The 22196-nt window shown below is 41.3% G+C and overlaps 1 protein-coding gene across 6 annotated transcripts in view; it reads left to right on the top strand.

Moving 5' to 3' along the window:
* The first annotated feature begins 2550 nt into the window (after positions 1-2550).
* The window catches only part of LSM14A (LSM14A mRNA processing body assembly factor), a 54155-nt gene continuing 34509 nt past the window's right edge, over positions 2551-22196 (top strand). For 3 of the 6 annotated variants that reach the window (XM_075537727.1, XM_075537730.1, XM_075537728.1), the window contains exons 1-3: positions 2553-2896; positions 16342-16505; positions 20515-20644. In XM_075537727.1, the coding sequence (XP_075393842.1) occupies positions 2776-2896; positions 16342-16505; positions 20515-20644 (415 nt within the window). In that variant the 5' untranslated portion in view covers positions 2553-2775. Of the gene's footprint in view, positions 2897-16341; positions 16506-20514; positions 20645-22196 lie in introns of all 6 variants that reach the window. The other 3 variants (XM_075537731.1, XM_075537733.1, XM_075537732.1) reach the window with 2 other exon arrangements.

Genomic DNA, 22196 nt, shown 5'->3' with positions numbered 1-22196 from the left:
TGAGGACAAAGAGAGGAAAAGTTCAGAGGGTTTAACAACTCGTTATTAGAAAAGAAGTTCCAGGACGAGGTTCTGTGGTCTAGCAAGTAGCCCAGGGAAGGTGTGCCCAATGAGAGTGGTGGGTTTTTAAAGGTGTGACAGAGGCGGGTCCCTATGAGGAGGGGTTGGGGCTGCAGCTGCTGGGGGTTTTCCACTGCTGCCCTGTTTTTCCTTACTCTAATTGTCCAGCCATTGCAGGTAGGGAGGAAAGAGAGTAATTCTTGGAGCCAGTTGGGATTCCTGGTACGTGCAGGTAGAAGGTTGGAGGCCCTGACAGCCAGTCTGTCCCAACAAAACTATTCCCCATTTTATTTCCTTTTTTCTTTGTTCTCCAGTTTCTTACTCCCCAAGCACCCTCTCTCTGGCCCATGTACAGCACACTCATGTAACAGTCAAAACATCAGTAATCCCCACCCAAATTGCAGTGGGTTTTTTTTTTTATGTTATTTCAGTCTTTCTGAGTTGGAATTGACAATGGCAATGTTTAATTTTTTTTTAATACACATATATAAGCTTCGTGGGTTTTTGTTTTTCTGGAGAACCTAGGCTAAGACAAATATTTCCTCCCCTCAGTAATAAGACTTGTTTTACCTCATAATGTTAGACCAATATAGGCTCATTTGTATAATTAAGAACATTCGAGGCAGAAATGCCAGGACAGATGACCCTTCAGAACAGCAATGGCGGATGGGGGGTTGGGGGACAAGGGGTGAAGGGGGAGATGATAGCAATGATGACGGTCTATCCTCACTCAAAGGGAGTGAACAACAGCATCGTAGGTGAATGGATATACTGGGGGTAAAGGTGGGACAGGGAAGGGATAAAGGGGAGCTTATTATCAAAGTGTTCAAGAAAAAAGAAAATGTTTTGAAACTGATTGTAGTAGCAATTGTACAATAATGCCTGATTCATTTGAATTATCAAATGTTATGACATCTGTAAGAGTTCCCAATAAAATGACTAATTTTAAAAATTATTAGGGACCACCTGAAGAGACCAAAATGTTTGTAAAAATAATAGGAAAGTGTATTGTTAAAACCAGGGGGCATAAGGCCAGTAATAAGAATGAACAAGTATCATGAAAAATTTTTTGAAAATATATTTCCCAACGGAGAGAGAACAGAAAGAAATAGTAGAGGGGACCGGAGAAAAGTATAGGCCAATACCCAGACCAGAAGATTTATGTATATTTAGATTTAGAAGAAGCAGAATTCAAGAAGTAAAGAAAAGAGAGAGGGAAAGAAAAATAGAGACGGGAAAAAGGCAAAAGAAGAAAAAGAAACTTTTGTTAGTACATTGTCAGGGCTTTTGACTGTGTCCTCCATTTTGCAAAAATGCCTTTGACAGTAATAAAACTTTTGTTTTGCTTCAAATAGAATTTTCATTTGCTTGAAGTTGTCAGTTTTGTTTTCACTATGACAGGGGACAATGGGAGAAATAAAATATATTTTAGAAGGCTAATGAAACCATTCTAGCCAGAGTGAGGGTGGATTGTTGTATAGCATTAGGGTGTAAAATATCCTATAGGTGAAATGTACAGGAATGGCCGTCATACACAATTCCAGAATGATCCCAATGCTTTTGGTCTAAACAGTTGAGTAAATGTTTCTAGTTACCTCCATGGGTAAAGACGAGGCTTGGGGGTGAGGGCTGTTTTGGAAGAATCCTGGGTGCATTGCTATTAAAGTGCTCAGTGGTTAGAATTCACCAGACAAGCCATTGGAGAAAGATCTGCTCATGTACTTCCTAAAGATTACAGCCTTGGAAACTCTGAGGCAGTTCTACTCTGTTCTATGAGGTCACTATGAGTTGGAATCCACTGCAGGGCAAGTTGGATAAACATCCAACTGGAAAGGTTGGTTGAGAAGACTTTGTTTTTTTTATTAATCTGGGGCTTACAAAATTGATTGAGTGTGCAAAGATTTGGGACTGATCATAGAGGGATAAGGACGAGGTAATTGGGACCCCGTCACAACCTCCAAGCAGCAGCAAACTTAATTGGATCGCGCACAAACGTTATGGGGGGAGGGGCTTCAGAGCTTCATGAAGGGTGCTGTTGCCAAGGGAAAGGCTCAAGTCTTAAAGGATGACTATTGACCACCGAAAGCTTGGAGGCAAATGGGCAACTTTCCAGACAGACTCAAGTACGCAGAGGCGCGGGAGCTCAGGCCAACACACGACACGATGGAAATGACAGAAGCCAGGAGGCAGCGGAGGGAGGACCGCTCGCGCCTCCACTCCAGCCCTAGGTGCCCGGAAGCCATGAGGACAATCGTCTTTACCCGGATGTTTCTCTCGTACAGCAGAAGTGCCCGGAAGCCAGGAGGTCAGTCATCTTTAAGCGGACGTTGCTCTCGTACAGCAGAAACAAGAAAGCGCAAGTTTACGCCAACTGCAAGTTGCCTGGGGGCCGGACGCCGAAGACCACCCGGGACGTTCTGAGGCCTGAGGCCAAGTCTCGCGAGAGCATTCTCACCAGCCCAGCATGCCCCGCGCGGCCGCCGCTGCCGCCGCCGCCGCCGCCGCCGCCGCCGCCGCCGCCTCCGTCTCCGTCTCCGTCTCCGCCGCCCCTCGGCTTTAAGGCGGGAGGCTGGGGGAGGGTAGCGGCGCTGGCGCTGCCGCCATGTTGTGTGTGAGGCGGCTGCGGTAAGAGCCGCAGGAGCCAGCGGGCGTGCGGAGCGGGCACGCGGCGTGGGATTAGCCTCTCTGCGAGTGGCTCCGAGCGGCGGCGGCGCCATGAGCGGGGGAACCCCTTACATCGGCAGCAAGATCAGCCTCATCTCCAAAGCGGAGATCCGCTATGAGGGCATTCTCTACACCATCGACACTGAGAACTCCACCGTCGCCCTCGCTAAAGGTACGCTGGGGCGAGCTTCGGGGTGGGCGAGCCGGGCGCGGTGCCCCGCTCTCGGCCTGCCGGCCTCCTCGCTCCCTCCTCCTGACGTCTCCCCGTAGGCCGCTCTTCCGCCTGACTCCGGCGAGCGCCGGGTAGGGCCTCCCCTGGGCTTCCGAGGGACCCCCGCGAAGGTCGCCGCCCTCCACCCGGTCAAGTCCAGGGCCGAGCGCGGGGCGACCGGGAAGTCGAAGAACACCGAGCGACGCATCTTCCAACTCCGAGATTCGGTGGTTCTGTCGCCTTACCAGAACCCAAAGCCTGTTTCCGCCTGCCATGAATTTCGTGCTGTTTGTTGGTTAGATAGCATCTTTTGGGGGTATTTTATCTTGCGTTCTTAATTTCCATTCGTTGAGCTATTCCCATGAGCTGGTAAGCACTGTGCCAAAACTTTGGGTTTGCTCTGCGACGCTGATAATCTCAAAATGCCATTGGTACCACCGAGCCAGGGCACATCTCACTTGCCTTAAAAATGGTTATTTGACTATGCAGCTGAGCCCTCGACGCCCGTGCTTATCCCAAGTGCATATTAAAAATGCTTGGAGCTGCCCCTTTACCCTACTATTACAAACCAGGGAGGGGAGGGGTCAGGCTGGGATCCCGGACCCTTGAAAAAAGTAGATCTCAGCGGTCCCCGAGAGCGCTGATTGGTCCTTTTGCATGGAGCCTCACTGGGAAAGGGGTTTTGGGATATGAGGGGAGGGTTCCCAAGCCATAGTCACTACCATCTGCCTGGATTTTGCTCACATTTGCGGGCTCTTTCCTCATCCGGATAACTAAACCAGCAAGCAAGCACCTTGGGTCTTGAAAGAAAGCTCCCGCTAGTTTGGTTAATGTTATGGATGGAATAGCCTGTTTTAAGTCGAAGGTTGGGAAGAAAAATGTTCCAAATCCGTAAAATAATTTTACCGTTTGAGTCCACAGGGGGATGATTTCACAAGAACAAACCAGAAGTTAGTAACTTTATGGAGCCTTTGGTGTAAAGACTTTTAATAGCACTGGGTGTTTGGGACAAATCTTCCTCATGGAAAGAGAATCTTTGTGTTTCAGAGCTGCCCACCATCACTTAGGAGGTCGTTGATGTAGCTGAATACGGAGAGCCTTAGTGGGCACTTTTTTGGAACCCGTTCCTGCAAAACAAATTCCAGCCCACTGTTCCGAAGTAGTATGAGATGATCTGCAGTTGAATTGAGGTGATGGTTGCACAACTCTTGCTATTGAAAATCATGAATTGTGTGCTTTAAAAAAATCACTAAGTCTGCTTTTAAAAGGGAGAGAGTGCCCCCAAACTTCCCTGCCTTCCTTATTAAACACTGCCTCATTAAAACACTTGTAAACTATCTCTTCACCATCTCCATTACTCCCCAGTACCTCAGGGTGCAGGAGAGTGTTTGGCAAAGATTAGAGATTTGCCCCGTGATGCTTTTTAAATAGCCCAATCCGTTTTTTGCTGGGCCTTGCTTTTAAGTCGTCATGTTTCCTTCTTTCTTTTTGTGAACAACAGATGAATGTTGTCTCTGTTGCTGTCAGGTGCTGCTATAACAAATACCACACGTGGCTTTTAACTAGCAAGGTTATTTTCTTGGTTTTTAAGAGTTTAGAAACCCCAATTCAGGGTGCTGACTGCAGGGGTAGACTTTGCTTGGGGGGTTGGGGGGACTGGGGGAGGTCCTTGTCTCTTCTCAGCTTCTGCTTCTTACTTCTTTGGCCCTGGTGCTTGAGTGGGTAGGTAACTCATTGGCCTGCTAACCTCAAGGTCAGCAGTTTGAAACAATCATCTCTTTCTATGCCTGTAAATATTTACATACGATCTCAGAAACCCAGGAGCAGTTCTACCTGGTCCTACTGGGTCTATTATGACTTGGAATGACTGAATGGCAGTGAGTTTGAGTTTTGTGTGTTTTGTATCTTTATGTTCCCCTTTTCTACTTCCTTGTTGCTTGCTTCATATGCTTTTTTTTATCTTTTTGTTGGGGGGGCTCATACAACTCTTAGCACAATCCATACATACATCAATTGTATAAAGCACATCTGTACTTTTGTTACCTTCATCATTCTCAAAACATTTGCTCTCCACCTAAACCCCTGGCATCAGCTCCTCATTTTCCCCGTTGCCCCCTCCCTCATGGACCCTTGATAATTTATAAATTATTATTTTATCATATCATACACTGTCCAACGTCTCCCTTCACCCATTTTTCTATTGTCCATCCCCCAGGAAGTTTATATGTAGATCCCTGTAATCGATTCATATGCTCAAAAGATTTAAAATTTACTGTGCTCTGATAATAATGGTCTTATTAACAGAACCAAAAAACCCTGTTCCCCACAAGGATTGTGACCACAGGTTTATCCCATTGCTTTAAGAGAGACAGCCTCTCTACAGACTTTCATAAAGATAATAAAGAGTTGCAGGCTCACCTCTCTGACTGGGGTCACCTGCTCACTGAGTTGGACTTTACTCCATGGCAATAAGTTTTGTTTTGTTTTGTTAACTGTTACATGCTCTGGGAAACAACAACAAAAATGTGTGTGTGTGCCCCAATTGATCGTGATACTTGCTTTATTGTAGTCTAGAACTGAAACCAGAATTTTCCCCTGGTATGCCTGTATTGCATTGGGCAAATGCACTGCTCCAAAGACCTTTTATTTTTCTTTGCTGTAAAATCATAGATATCTTTATTAAAACTGTATCAAGAAGTGAAGTTACGGTTTCTCAACATATCTTCCATCTAGGTCCCAAAGGCCTTTCTTAAAGGGTTAGAAAACTAAGCTGTCACCTCAGGACTGAGATTCACCAGACTCAAGCTATGATGCTTTCCTCATTGTGAAAACTGGACACTGAGTAAGGAAAACCAACGGCGAATTGGTGCTTTTGAATTAAAGAGTTGGCAAGGAGTCCCCCTTACAGACAAACATGCTCTCATCATTCTCAAATCATTTGTTTTCTACTGGAACCCTTGGTATCAACTCCTCATTTTCCCCCTCCCTCCCTGCCTTGCCTCACAAACCCTTGATAATATGTAAAGTATTATTTTGTCATGTCTTACACTGTGACTGGTATCGCTACTCTCATTGCCCTGAGGGGGTTTTGTGTCCTGGGGTCCTGTCCTGGGTTCCTCCACTCCACACTCCCCCTCATTCACACTGATGTGATTTGTTCTTTGATGCCTGATACCTGATCCCATCAACACCTAGTGATCACACAGGCTTGTGTGTTTCTTCCATGTGGCCTTTGTTGCTTCTCAGCTGGATGACCACTTATTTAGTTCATAATAATTTATTTTAACATAGATGATTAAAATTATTTAAAGTACCTCTTTTCCCTGCTTGATGAATTTTGGTAGTTCAAACCATCACAGTCAGTTTCAGTGTATGGGAAGGCAGCTTGTGTTTACAGGTACATCCGCGTTGTATGTTTCTTCTAGTCTTTGTCACAGCTGAGTTTACTTTTCTTCATAATCATGACTTAGTACTTCATCTCCGTTGCTTGCTTGCATATGTTGTTCATCATTACCTTTTCTCCAAAATCTGAACTTCTGATATCAACAAATAGTGAACAAATAAATTGAAATGATTTAGCATTTTACCTTATTCATCTTGTAGTAGTCTCTTGGGAATATCTCTTTAGGTGGTGCTTTTCTAGGTTCTCCTAGTATGTATTTCTCTTTAAAATTAAAATCCAGGTATGTGCTTCATAGTGCCCTGGAGAGAAGAGGTTTGCTTGGACAGATACCAGAAGGCAGGACCAAGGTTGAGCTTATAGCTGCTTATTCCCTAGTGGTTTACAGTCATGCATGCAAGGCTATGTCTACGCATATTAGTGTCCTGGAGCTGCTGTAACAAATCACAACCCAACTAGATGGCTTAAAGCAAATTCTTTCATGACTTTGACAGTGGTTGTTATCAAGGTGGTTCTGACTCATGGCAATCTTACATTTAACTGTAAAAGAAAAACATTGTCTAGTGCAGTGCTGTGAATGTCTTCAATGGCTCTTGTAGTCCTAGTTTTTGTAACTCCCTCCAAATGATTAGGTAGGAATATGCAAATAAAGGTGTTTGTGACCCACCATGGAGGTTAAGTTAGCTTGTTAAAAATGAAAATAAAGGGCATGACACTTTTTCCCCCCCATCCTCCTATATATATTTGCATGTACATGTCTTTGTCTAGATCTCCATAAATGCCCTTTGACTCCTAGCTCTTTCCTCCATCTCCCTTGACCTTCCTCCTGCCCTACTACCATGCTTCATCGCCACCTGGGCTAGAGTATACCTCTTCTCTAAGCAACCTTACCCTTGATCATTTCCCACCAGGCCTGCCACTCCCCCCTCTCTACCATTTGGGGCCCCATGTTTTTCCCTTGTCCCTGTGTTTGTTAACACCACTTCCTTACCCCTCCTACCCCCCCACCCCAAGCCCCCCCCCCCCCGGAACTGTCGGTCCCGTTGTTTTTCCTCCAGATAGTTCATCCAGCCTGTCCTATTCAGACAGACCTATGGAGACACTAACATGCACGAAAACAAGACAGAGGAAAACAAAGCAACAGTATACAACCAGACAACAAAACAACAAAAACAAACCACTGACAAAGAACAGAACAAAACAGTTCACAAGAGAAAAGCTTGTTGTTAGTTCAGGGATCATTTGCTGGCCCTTAGGAGCGTTTTCCAGTCCAGTCTGTTGGGGCACCACGCCCTGGCCCCAAAGTCCACTTTCAGCATTCCCTGGGGACCTTGCCACTCCATTCCCTTGCTGTTCCGCTGCACTCCCCCCAGTGATTTGCCTCGGTGTTGTGGGATCAGGTCAGGTGCAATTCCCACACTGTGTCTCTGGTGCAGTCCCCTGTATCGCCCTTAGTCACTGAGGGGCATCATTTCTCATAGTGGGGCCAGCCATGTTGTTCTCTCTGTGGACTGGCTGCTCTACTCAGGAACATCATCATCACGGCCTGTGGGCCAGGCTGTGCTCCACTCTCTCCTCCTGCCCCTTCATGTGCTCCCGTGTGCTCTGATCAGATATGTTCATCTCCCGGAGCTGCAGAGTCAATGTCGTCCTTTGGAACAAGTTCTTTCGGGGGAGGGGCAGGAATCCACTTAATTTATGGTGCTGGGGCCAGCCTCCCAGACCTCTCCACTGGTTCCCTACTCCACGCCGGGATATTGCATTCGCACCTTGCGGCACTGGGTTGAAGTCTCGTCCCACTTTCCCTCGCTTAGCATGATTTCCTCCAGTTCTTCCCATGCCGCTATGTGCCTCATACGTTCATCACTGCTTTTTAGTGATGCGTAGTACTCCATTGTATGTATATACCACAGTTTTTTAATCCAATCGTCAGTTGATGGAAATTTGGGTTGCTTCCAACTCCTTGCAATTGTGAACTGTGCCGCAATTAACATTGGAGCACAGATGTCTGGTCTTGGTTTGTTCCTTGCCTCTTCTGGGTATATGCCCAGTAGGGGAATTGCTGGGTCATATGGTAACTATTTCCATCTGTTTTAGGTATCGCCAGATTGATTTCCATAGTGGCTGTACGTACTTACAGTCCCACCAGCAGTGGATGAGAGTTCCTGTCTCCCCACAGCCCCTCCAACACTTGTTGCTTTCTGATTTTTTGAATTGGGCTAACTTTGAGGGTGTCAGGTGGTACTTCATTGTTGTTTTAATTTGCATTTCTCTTGTGGCTAAAGATCGGGAACATTTTCTCATATGTTTGTTGGCCATTCGGATTTCTGTCCCTGTAAAATTTCTGTTCAAGTCCTTGCCCACCTTTCAAGTGGGCTATTGGTTTTTTTCTTTTTGGAATCTAGCAGAGTATTGTAAATTTTATTAATAAGGCCTTTGTCTGATGTGTCATTGCTAAAGATGTTTTCCCAGTCTGGACTCTCTTATTACTCTCTTGGTGAATTCTTTAGATGTACACAAGTGTTTTATCTTCAGTATATCCCATTTGTCAATTTCTGCCTCCTCTGTGTTTGTGTCCTTCCCTATTTCTGATAGCCTGTGTATTCCCTGCGCCAAAGTTCTCAAGTTGGTCCCAATTCCCTCATTGATGGCCCTAATAGTTTGGGGTTTAACTTCAAGGTCTGTGATCCACCTTGAGTTTATTCTTGTGCATGAAATGAGATAAGGGTCTTGCTTCATTTTTCTGCATGTTGATATCCATTTTTTCCAGCACCACTTGTTAAAGAGGGCATCTGCTTCCCATTTGATATTTTTGGGGCCCTTGTCAAAGATCAGCTGTGTGTATGCTGATGCTTTTATTTCTGGGTTTTCAGTTCTTTTCCGTTGGTCTGAGTATGTCATTGTACCAATACCATTGCAGTTTTGAGAACTGGCTGCATAGTATGTGCCAAAGTCAGGTAAAGCAAGCCCTCCCACGGTGTCCTCCTTCTTGAGGAATTCTCTGCTAATTCTGGGCTTCTTCCCTCTCCATATGAAGTTGGTAATGAGTTTTTCCATTTCTTTGAAGAAAGATGATGGTAATTGTATCGGGATAGCATTAAACTTATATAGTGCTTTTGGCAGAACTGACATCTTAACTATATTAAGTCTCCCAAGGGCATGACACTCATGGGGGGTGGGCAGGACCATGCAAATACGATGTATGGAACCTGTGGTAGTTTCATAATCTGGTGTCAAAGATTGAAGGGGTGGAGTCTAGCCAGTCAATCAGGTTGCAGCTTGATGACCTCATTTGGAGGCAGGAAGGAGATAAATAGCTCACTGGAGGCCAGATACACCCTCTGCTTCTTCCTGCTAAGGAGCCACAGCCCTGGAGCTGGAGGAACCACATCTCCATGCCAGTGCTGAGATGCTTCCACTGCCACTGGATCCACAAGATTTTCCAGCCACTGGCCTGTGATCTTTCTGTATTCAGCGTGATTGCATATGTTGTGTGAGTCTGAAGAAGAATTTATAGACTGGTATGGGACATGTAGGCTGATATCAAAATTATGGACTTGATCTGGATTGGACTGCAATATTTTTTAGTGTACAATTGCTTTGATATAAAGATCTGTCCTACACACATGTGTGTCTCTGGATTTCTTTCTCTAGTAACCCAGACTAACATAGAACCCTAATATGGGAATTGATCATTTGTTGCCATCCTGCTAGGCTTGAAATGGGCCATCCAAGAAGTGGAAAAAAAGAATCTCACTGCCTTAAAGAAGGAACCAAGAGTGGAGAGATCCTTAAGACCCAAAATCCCTTTGCTTAACTGTCTAGAAAAAGGAGACCAAGAACTGTGACTGTAGAGGCAGCAGAAATCAGGAGATCAAGAGGAGATGGTGCTGTGGGCTCTCTGGCCCATGAAGCAAGAAAGCTGAGTGCCTTTGGGCAGGCATAATGAGATGTTTTCAGCCACTTAAGCAGGGGGAGCTAAGTTTGTCAACTCATAGAGCTAGAGCCAAGCTAGCTTGGCTAGCTAATAAGCTTGTCCTTCAGGGAAAGGCTAAATTGCAATGGAGTGCCTCTTGGCAGAACTTAAAGAGCTTGTTTCGTTTTGTTCTTTAATATCATTCATTGTGTTTTGGTGAGAATTTACATAGAAAATTAGGTTCCCATTAAACAATTTCTATACATATTGTTCATTGACATTGGTTACATTTTTCACGTATCAACATTTTTTGTGGATTTCTTTCTTGATAACCTATTCACATTAGCATACACTTCTGTGGTTAAAGCGCTTTGTAAATGAGTTGTGTATACATAATCACAATCAGTTCTAGTGCTTCCCCCCTGATGGATTCATTGTTTGCTCTCTGTATCCCCTCACCCTCCCTTTCTCCCACCCCCTACCCCCACATCCTTGCAAACCACTGCATCAGTTATTATCTCTGTTTCTACTTTGTCTGTGCTTCACACACTGGGAGACTTAGTAATAACAAGATAAAATGGCACGAATAAAATACTGATAAAGATAAAAATACAAATAATGAGTAAGAAAGAAAAAAACACCATCAATATTAAAAGCCAGGGAAGAAATTTTTGTTGTGGAACAAGCAAGAAATACTTGAGCCTAAATAAAATTCAAGTTGGGTCAAGATGGAGGTCAATTGACCAAGTGTCAAATTATACTGTGTTTGATTACCATAATCAAGTTTATAATAATCTCTGAGATAAGAAAATGCAGGAAATAATAATCTCTGTCTGAGAGTAAAGCTGTAGGAGTCCCTTGACTGTGACTAGAAGGAATCTGCCAGATACTTACCCTAACTGATGGATTTGGGGCTCCCGCTGTCACCCACATCCTTCTACAAATTGGGTGTTCACAATTTAAGCACTAATACTTTTTCCTTTGTCATATTTGGATTTTATCATATCTTTGGATCAAGCAGTCTGGTATGTTTCTTCAATGTGGACTTAGTTGACTCCTCTCAGATGGCTGCTTGTTTGAATACAAGCCTTAAGCCATCCCCCCACCACCACCACCCAGACACGATTCTGATAGTCTGCTTTCTTCACCACACTTCGCTGTAGCACTTTTATCTTCAGTGATACTTTCATGAAGGCTAGTATCAAGCAGGCCCATGTTATAGGAACTAATTGTTCTTGGATTGGGGCTTATGCACCCATTTTGTCTTCAGCCATTGTGTAGGGAGGGTAAACATCACAGAATGCCAGGTTGTTAGAACAAAGTGTTGTTACATTGAGGGAGACTTTGAGCAGAGGCCCAATGTCCATTCACTTCTTCAATTTATTGCCATATTAATATATGTACATAGGCCAATACCTCTATTTTTATGAAATAATATATTTTAAGGTTTTCAAGGATTAATATATTTACATATGTATGCATAAAACATTGCTTCCTAGAACTTTACTGTTTCCTTTTCCCGTCCTCCTGCCCTACCATCATGCTCACCCTTCTGCCTCTTAGTAATTCCTCTCGGCTAGATTGCTGTTGGTCCAACACTAGCAGGATCTCTGTGTCCTCCTTGTTGCTTTTAATTACCTAGTTGTTCCCCCATCTATGGCGATGTTTGTTCACCACTCCTTTCCCTGCCACCTCCTCCCCCACAAGCTCCTCCCAAACCGCTGGTCCCGTTGCTTTCTCCGGCTAGCTTCCCATGCCTATCTTCCATAGGTAGAGCCTTGTTTTTTTTTTTATTCTCATGGATAAGAAACTTGTTCTTATAGTGACTTTTGTGTTGCTAAGTCCAGTGGTCACTGCTTATCCTATTTAACTGATCAGCACTATTGGTCTGTTGTCATTAAAATACTTCACTTCTATATATTGGAGAGCACCAGGACTTAATTGTCTCTCCATTCTTTAAAAATTTTATTTAATACCAATACTTCCCTCCTGATAATATATCTAGTTTGTGACTTTAAATATTATCTATCCATTTCTATTTGCTGTCTCCAGCCTAGACCTTTATGAATGTACGCATATTTAATGCCTGTTTAACATCTCCACATGGATGTGAAACCAACCCAAACCAAGCTCACAAGTTCTTTCTGATCAACAGTGACCCGATATAGGGTTTCCAGTACTGTGGAAGCAGATAGCCTCATCATTCTCCTGATGAGTGGCTGGTGGATTTGAACTGCTAGCCTTAAGATTAGCAGTCTTGACACCTAAGCAACAGTATCCCCAAGGTATTAGGCATCTTAAATTTAGTATGTCCCAGACCTTTTCACCAGGAGTTTTTCCCTTCTGTTGCAGATTGTATTTAATCCCCCTCCCCCCCAATAATTTTGAAGTATTAACTCCTTGTGTTTGTAAACATGGCTTTGGAAATCTGAGTAGGGTGGGCCCTATTCCCATCTGGGTGGTGTCCTTAGAGAAGGTGGCTCTGTGCAGAATGCATCTATAAATCAACATTCCATGGAATAGCAGAGCTACCAGAAGTTTAAATGGACAGAGCATGACCTGTGCCAATTCCCTGAACTAGACTCTGGGCCTCCAGAACTGTGAGAGAGTGCATTTTTGTTTTTAGGAGCTACCCACTTGGAGGTATTTTGCTACACTATTTAATTGAATGGCACCTCTGTTCTTTTACTAAGGAAAAAAACAAAACGCAACTTTAAAGTCATCATTAATTTCTCTGTTTTTCATATCTGGTACGAACCTATCAGCTCTACCTTCAAAATATATCCAGAATTTGACCTGCCACCTCTGTTATTCAATATCTGGTCCATTATTCTCTCACCAAATTATTTTAAAACACACTGGACTTAACCTTTTCTTATTCTAAAGTTATTGCTTCATTTGTTTCTATAATCCTGGTGGTGGTGGTGTTGCCAGTCTGATTCCCAGTCACTGTTCTCTGGGAAAGCTTGTTCTTTATTCTTCAAATTCAGAAACAGTACCACACCAGTATGCTTTCTTACCCCGCCCCCACCCCCTGTGGATCTTGAGTCTTCAGACGTCTCTCTTTAACCTAGTAAGGTCTTACGTTCTCTCACTCTGTAATTAGCTACTATCTTGTTTTCTACTCCTCTCACACATACATCTTTTTTCTCCTAAAACTCCTGTTGATCTCCCTTTTTGTTTTATAATTTAGGGGTTTCCATGTAAAACCTACCACGGCTTGAAGTGCTGGTTAAGTTTAGACTGCCTGTTACAGATGGCCTCCCGTTCTTTTCCTCTCCTCTTGGAAACCGCACAAAAACTCTCAAAGGAGGGATTTTTTTTAACAAAATGTAGAAACTCTTCAGGACATAGTCCATTTAGAAAGAAGATGCCAGTAACAGAAGGACTGAGGAAACTTCAGCCTGTGTAGGGAGAGGGGAAAGCGAAGAAGTAAGCTAGATGATTTACACCCCAAACTCCTAACAGCCTCCAGAATATGCATCACTAGGTACACTGAACTAGAAAAACTCAAATAATTGAGAATTGGGGTAGAGGTTTTTAACTGAAATTTTGTTTAAACCGTGATTAGTTCGCCAAGACTCTAGCTCCCTTGAGAAAGTAAAGCAGAGAGATCTAGAGAACCCTGGACATAGTCCAGAGCAAAGATACCGCACTAACATGACAACATAACTGGATGCTGAGACATGCATGTTCGGGGAATACTATGTATTCATTTGTCATTTGAACAGGGCATAATTAATATGAAGGAATTATCAATCAGGGATTAAGTATTAAGGAGTTAAGAGAACTTTGGAAAACACAGGAATAGTAGCTATAAGGACCAGCCTTTTCTGGTCCTGACTAGGGCACAGCACCTAAGGAATGAGAAAAATGGAAGAGCTTCCTCACAAGGCTGAGGTTCGGATCTCGTGACCCAGGGATGACAGACATTTGCTGCCGTGTTGCATGCTGGAGATGGCAAGCCGGAAGCCACACTTGGAGGTGTGATGAGACTCATGGGGAAGCTGCCTCTTGAGCTGTTGAAACTCACTAGGAAGCTACCCTCTGTTGTACTGGCAAAGCTTCCCCTCATACGGTGACAGGTTTCTTTAAAAGTGAAACAGGAACTTGTGTTAAATTTGTTAAGATGTCAGCAGCTGTTGGTTTCTGTTTTGGCTTTTTCAAACAGCTTTATTAGGGAACAATTTATATAGTGTGAAATTTATCTCTTAGAAATGTTCTATACAATGAGGTGCACGGCCATCACTACAATTCCACTACCCTAAACAGTTGCCTCAGGCCTAGTCAACACTCACTTCCACCCCCTCCTCTAGACATCCATAATTAGACATTATTTCAACTTGAATAATTTTGCTAGTGTTTAAATTGGATTCTTAATAGGGGTTCATGAGTAGATTTCTGAAATTAGACATAACTTTGGGTTATGTGTATAAACATCTGGAAAGAGGGTCCTAAGTAGCCAGATGAATATACACTGCTGGTCATATGGAGTAGCAACTAGTAACCTCCCATCTGCAAGATCAGCAGTAAAAACCATCGGCCACTCTGTAAGAAACAGATGAGGCTTTTTATCCCGGAAGAGAGTAAATTGTCAAGAAGCAACAAAGTCCTCATGAAAGAAGCACACCAGCCTATGTGATCACGAGGTGTCGATGGGATCAGGTATCAGGCATCAAAGACCCAGAACCAAAAATCGTATATCAATATGAATGAGAGGAGAGACCCAAAGCCCATCTGTAGACAGTGGGACATCTCCTTACAGAGGGTCACAAGGAAGAGACCAGCCAGTCAGGGTGCAGTGTAGCACCGATGAAACACACAGCTTTGCTCTAGTTGTTTAATGCTTCCTTCTCACCCCCGACTATCATGACCCCAAGTCTACCTTACAAATCTGGCTAGACCAGAGCATGTAGTCTGGTACAGATAAAGAGCTGGAAACAAGGAATCGAGGACAGATAAACCCCTCAGGACCAGTAATGAGAGTAGCAATACCAGGAGGGTAAGGGAGAGATAGGGAAAGAAAGGGGGAGCTAATCTCAATAATATACATATAACCCCCTCCCAGGGCGATATACAACAGTAAAGTCGGTGAAGGGAAACAGCGGCCAGTGTAAGACATGAAAAAAAATTGATAAGTTATCCAAGGGTTCATAAGGGAGGAGAGAGATGAGCTGATACCAAGGGCTCAAGTAGAAAGAAAATGTTTTTAAAATGATGGTGGCAACAAATGTGCTTGACACAATAGATGGATGTGTGGATTGTGTTATAAAGAGCTGTAAGAGCCCCCCAAAAATGATATTTTTTAAAAAACTACATGGGATCAAATGTATAGCAGTAACTAGAAAAATAGAAACAGGACAGGGGATGACAGTGAGTTTCTGTTCATGGGAGAGGGTGAAAGTAGTTATAGAACTCAAGAATGTGATCAGTGCCTCTGAATACTCCATATTATAAACTTGTTGAGTTGTGTGTATTCTCAACAATAAAAAAGGCTATGTACACATCATTCAAGTCTGAAAATGAACTCAGCCCAATGACTCAATTTTCAACCAGACAATAGACTATTGTAAAGGGGAACATTAATGCTCATGAAGTCCCACACATTAGGCTAATCAACCTTTAAAGATCAAAGGACAGCATTATCTAAGGACAAAGTTCAGAAGGGTTAAGAGTGAAAACAGGTAACAGGGAAGATACGGGATAAGTGATGTTACATTGTGGGATTGAAACCAGAAAGATTGAACAAAAAAATACATGAATTACTGAATGCAAAATTTAAACACTGTACTGTAAACCTTCACTCCATTCACAATGAAAAATTAAATAAAAACATTACCACCACCCCCCATCATAGCCACCAAAACATTACATAAAAAAATAGGATACTGCCACAGATCATCTTTAAATTGATTACATTTAACTTAAAACCCACTCTTGTTTTCCTTTTGAGAAGCTGCAGATAAGGTAATGACTGCTTTCTCATATTGCTCATTGAAGAACTGCTGTTCAATACTTGGGCTAATACTATAAGAAGCAATGCCTGAATATGAATAGTCAGACCTCTCCTGTCCTCTGTTTTCTCACCAGTTCGGTCCTTTGGTACAGAAGACAGACCAACAGATCGTCCAATTCCACCTCGAGATGAAGTCTTTGAATACATTATATTCCGTGGAAGTGATATTAAAGACCTCACTGTTTGTGAGCCACCAAAACCACAATGCTCTTTGCCTCAAGACCCAGCTATTGTTCAGGTAAACTAATAGTGAATTTAACATGGAAGTGTAAGCAGATTTCTGTGGGGTTTTGTTTTGTTTTGTTTTCTCAATGGAATGGTCATGTAGTTCACCATTTCACACTAGAAAATTACCTAGATAAAGTTGTCATCTAGACTTTTCTCTTTTGGTTTTTTTTGTTTTGTTTTATTGGCATATAACTCGCATATCATATAATTCAATAGTTCTATCACATCAAGAAAAGTAGTACAACAATCACCACAGTCAGTTTTTTAATATTTTCTTCATTCTTGTACTCATCGTTATTAGCTCCTCATTTCCTCTCAACCTCCCCTGTCTTACCCCCAAGGAACCATTAATCCAGTTACTCTCTCTCTAGATTTACTTAACCCGGATTGCATATACAGAACAAAATTTTTAAAGAAGAAACAAGCTAACAGCAATAACAAAGTAAAACATAAAAACCTCAATCAAAAAAAAGGAAATATTAAAAACTAGGACAAATTTAAAATGGATCAAAAGGAAGCGCAAATGATGCGGTGTTAAGTTTTAACCTAACTGCATCAGCATTAATCCACTTTCCAGTACAGTCTGCATGGTATGCATAAAACTTTTCTCTCTATATCATACGTTTGAATGGGTAAAAAAATCTTTGGAATATATTTTCATTATAAAATATTTGCTAATTTCAAAATAGTAGCTAATACTGTTTGAGGGATGTGTCCATGTGTACACTGATTTTATATTTTGTTGTTGAGAATATACACAGCAGGACATGTACCAACTCAACAATTTACATGTGCAGTTCATTGATTCCATTTGTGTTCTTCAGATTGTCCCAACATTCTCCCCCTCCTTTTTCAAGTTACTGCTGGCAGTTTTATCTCAGAGTTCCTAAAAGAACACTGCTTAAGGCAGACATTCTTTACTGAACTATTGTTTGATTTTGCTTACGAAGACTTCAAAGGGATACCCCACCCCCAAGGGGATACTTTTGATGCAAAATTTAAAGATTATTGCAAGGTAGTAGTCATTTTGGTGATTTAACTAGCTTCTATGACCCCAGAAAGTCTGGAGTCCTTAAGAATGTGCATTTCTACTCTGCATGTTACCCCTTCTGATGTGGACTCCTTTACAGAGTTGTGAGCACAGTTCTTCCAGTATGACAGAAAAAGAAGCAAGTTGTTCGTGAAGGCAGTCGGCCTTGCATTCCATATCCTCCTGTCAGCTCCCTCTGTGACTCCAGGCAGATGGAGATTAATTGCTGTACCTTAGTACCTGTTTGCACACTTTCAAGATCCCAGATCTTAAAACACAACAAAGTAGGAGGTAGAACAGAAGCACTAAATATGATTGAGCCAGTTAAACTGGGATATCTTAGGAAAACATAACCCTGAGTCTCCAAACCAAAGAACCAGATCTGAGGTGTTTGGCTATAAATAAGTAGCCTCAGCAGCTCCTGCTCTTTTCTCTTCTAGTCATTGCTATAAATATATTCCTCAGATAACTTTTGCTGACTTAGCTTTTTATAGATGCACAATTTTTTGGCTACAATTACACTAATCTTTATACTTACACATATTCAAGTTAATTCTCAGTACTCTATGACCTTGGCATCATAATTATCTTTTTTGCAAGTGAAGACTTGAACATGGAGCTAGAAGTTGAACCCAGGCAGTTAGCTTTTATTGCCCACAATCTGTGCCAATTGATTATATTCAGATATGGATCATGTTATAAACCAGAGTGATAATTATCTTACAGACCCATTATTTGAGTAATCAGTTTCATGGGTATGAAAGAAATAGCTCTAATCAGCCACCATAATCTCTTAAAGACCTTGTGTGTTCCTGATAAGATACATTTTAAAATTTGGTGTTGTCAGGTGCTGTAAAGGTGGTTTTGACTCATGGCAACCCCACATACCTAACCCAGTCCTGGGCCATCCTCATAAATGTTCTGTTTGAGCCCTTGGCAGCCACTGTGTCAGTCCATCTTGTTGAGCTCCTGCTCGTTTTCCTTTTCCAGAAACTGGTCTCTCCTGACAGCATATTCAAAATACTTCAAAGTCTCACTGCCCTTCATTCTAAGGAGCATTATGACCGTACTTCTTCCAAGACAAATTTGTTTGTTCTTTTGGCAGTCCGTAATACTTTGATATTGATTTTTTTATCAAAAATGGAAAGCATGATGTCTAAAAGATAGAAATCTATGGATTCAAGAAGTTGTTCGTGACAGGTTTACATACTTGTTGGAATCTCATCCACAACAAATAAGGAATGAGGTTTGTGTGAGACTTTTTACTTGAGGGCATAGCTGATTACAGTTTCCTTAATCCTTTTTCTTCTCAACCTTATTTCTTGTCAGAAATCATTGTATCATTTGATTAGTGGTTTTTCACCAGAGTAATGCTTTTCGCTTGGTTTAAATTAACATTTTAATAGTCCTTAGTGATTAAAAACACTTCTTGGTTTTCCTTAAAGTCAGTACTTAAAATAGCTGGAATAGGAATTGTCTTAGTGTCTTGTACCTATTAAAAGAAAACACCTAATGAACTCTTTAAAAGAAAACAAAGTCTTATAGAAAATTAAAGTGTGGGGAAATTTTTTTTTTGCTTGATATGGAGATAAGTTTTTTAATAAAGTGGTAAATTTTATTCTTAGAGCATACTGAAGAAGTCTTTACTTCTGTTCACTATCCCCCTTTTGAAGTCTTCTTTTCGGGGAGAATAAATCTGAAGCTATACTGAGCAAATAAGAATCTCTTCGATAGAAGAAAAATGAGACATTCTTATAGATCTGTGTACTCGTTTCTTCTATAACAAACACTGGTGTTATCTTAGACCAAAGGAGCTTCATAAAAATACTTGGTGAAATTTTATTATCTTTCAATTCCATTTTTCATAGAATTTTTGAAGCACCCTCATATTTGCCTTATAGTAATTGTCTTAGACACCAGTTGTTTGGGTAATCAGTTTCATAGTTATGAAAGGAAGGAAGAAAGCACTAGTCAGCCGACATCATCTTGGACTTACACTGTCCATTCTGCAGTGTGTTAAGTGCACATGTGAGGTCCTAGTATTGATGACATTCGTTACCTTTAGTAGCATTTCTTATTATAAACTATTTTAGAATAAGAAAAATAGTATAATGGGCAAAGAGGGGAAAGGAAAGGGGGGAACCCATCACAAGGTTGTATATATATATTTTCCCCCTTCCCCCAAGAGGACGAGTGACAGAAAAGTGGATGCAGGGAGACAATGGACAGTGTAAGATATAAAGTAATAATAATAATATATAATTGATCAAGGATTCACAAGGTTGGGAGGGTGAGGAAAAAAGAGGAATTCTTATACCAACGCTCAAGTAGAAAAAATGTTTTTGGAAATGAGGATGGCAAAATATGTACAAATATACTTGATACAATTGATGTATGGAGTGTTGTAAGAGCCCCTGATAATGATTTTTTTCATATTAAATTAAAAATAATATATAAAGTGGTTGTATATTTCTAAATATATATTTTGGGTTTTGGTAATTTAAGGTTTTTGTACAATATTCTTTAAATTAGTGATACCTATGTTTTAAAATATCAATAGCTTTGTGAGGTGAGTTTGAATTTGCATCTCTTTTAATTGTGAATTTTAATATACCTCAAGTGATTGAAAAGATTAAAATTTTAAAATGGGATATTTTATGTCAGTACTTGGTAACTATTCTTAAAAGTGATTTTTCTTTTAAAGTTAATTTACTAATTAATTTTTCTTCAATTCTTTCCTAAATGCAATATAATATTCTATTATATAAGAAGTTATTACAGGGAAAAAATTGTGAATCATGCTGAATAGAATTGCCATTTACATATAAATACTGAAATATGATTCTAGTTTAATACAAATTGCATGTTTTAAGTCGTAAAAATTGCTTTGTATCTAATTGTTATAATTTAATCTATTTTTTTCTTTATTCAAACTACTTTCCCATTTGTTCATGAACTTGGGAAAAAATAACCCATGATTTTCCTTCAGTCTTCACTAGGCTCCTCTGCTTCTTCATTCCAGTCAGTGGGCTCCTATGGACCTTTTGGCAGGATGCCGGCGTATAGTCAATTCAGTCCAAGTTCAATAGTTGGGCAGCAGTTTGGTGCTGTTGGTGTTGGTACGTGCTACTTTTGACTGTGTGTGTGTGTGTGTGTGTGTGTGTGTGTGTGTGTGTGTTGTATGGTGTTCAGTCTTCCTATATACCTTTTATATCTTTGTATATTGATACCACATATTTGTCATTGTTTTAAAGGCTTTATTTAATGTCCTTAATGATTAATGGTTTTATAAAGGTCACATCTCAAAATAGCTACATGTCGTTTAACCTAGAGATTTCCAGTTATCATTATTTCACTGGATGGCATTTTTAATTTACATAAGTCTATTTAAAATTAATACTCCTCTCCCTCTGTGATGGATCTTCAAAAAGGGATTAATAAAGGAAAACTGATGTCAGTTTTTATTTAGTTTCAAAGAGTAAAATGCCATTAAGGAATATTTATGCTAAATGTGAACATATTTAACACCTATGAGAAATGCCCATGCTTGCATTGTTTATTAAAATAATAATCAGTCAGGGTGCGATGTAGCACCGATGAAGAATACAGCTTTCCTCCAATTCCTAAATGCTTCCTCTCCCTCCCCCCGCCCCAACTATCATGATCCGAATTCTACCTTGCAAGGCTGCATAGAGCAGAGGATGTACACTGGTACAGATAGGAGCTGGAGGCACAGGGAATCCAGGGCAGATGATACCTTCAGGACCAGGGGTGTGAGGGGCGATACTGGGAGGGTAGAGGGGGAGTGGGTTGGAAAGAGGGAACCAATAACAAGGATCTACATGTGACCTCCTCCCTGGGGGACGGACAACAGAAAAGGGGGTGAAGGGAGACGCCGGACAGGGAAAGATATGACAAAATAATAATTTATAAGTTATCAAGGGCTCATGAGGGATGGGGGAGGGGAAAAAAGAGGGCTTGATGCAAAGGGCTTAAGTGGAGAGCAAATGCTTTGAAAATGATGAGGGCAAAGAATGTACAGATGTGCTTTATACAATTGATGTATGTATGGATTGTGATAAGAGTTGTATGAGTCACTAATAAAATGTTTTAAAAAATAATACTTAAAATGCAATGAAGGTATATAGGAAAAAGTGGGCTAATGACAGTTCTGTTGATTAGAAGACAAACTGTCCATTGTGTGTAAAAAGCTAAATGTAATCAGCTGTTTCAAGGCAAATAGAAATGATATAGTCAAAGAGCTAGATAGAAAATTTCGAAGGGCACCTTAAGGCAAAAGTAAAGTATTGTAATGAAATGAGCAAAGACTTAGAGTTAGAAAACCAACAAAAAAGGACAGCATAGCTCACAAGAAAAAAGTTGGAAGTCTTGAGTTGAAATATTTAAAGATTCTATAGGCAAAATATTAAATGATGCAGGAAGTGTCAGAAGAAGATGGAAAGAATACACAAGTGATTGTACCAAAAAGAACTAGTTGTCAATCAACCGTTTTAAGAGGTAGCATATGAGCAAGAACCAATGGTACTGAAAGAAGAAGTCCAGTCTGCACTGAAAGCATTAACCCACAACAAGGATCCAGGAATTAATAGATTACCAACTGAAATGCTTCAACAAACCGATGAAGCACTTGTCTGTGCCAGGAAATTTGGA

The sequence above is a fragment of the Tenrec ecaudatus genome, chromosome 18, assembly GCF_050624435.1.
Source record: "Tenrec ecaudatus isolate mTenEca1 chromosome 18, mTenEca1.hap1, whole genome shotgun sequence".
Taxonomy (NCBI): Eukaryota; Metazoa; Chordata; class Mammalia; order Afrosoricida; family Tenrecidae; genus Tenrec; species Tenrec ecaudatus.
This window is presented reverse-complemented; position numbering and strand designations above follow the sequence as displayed.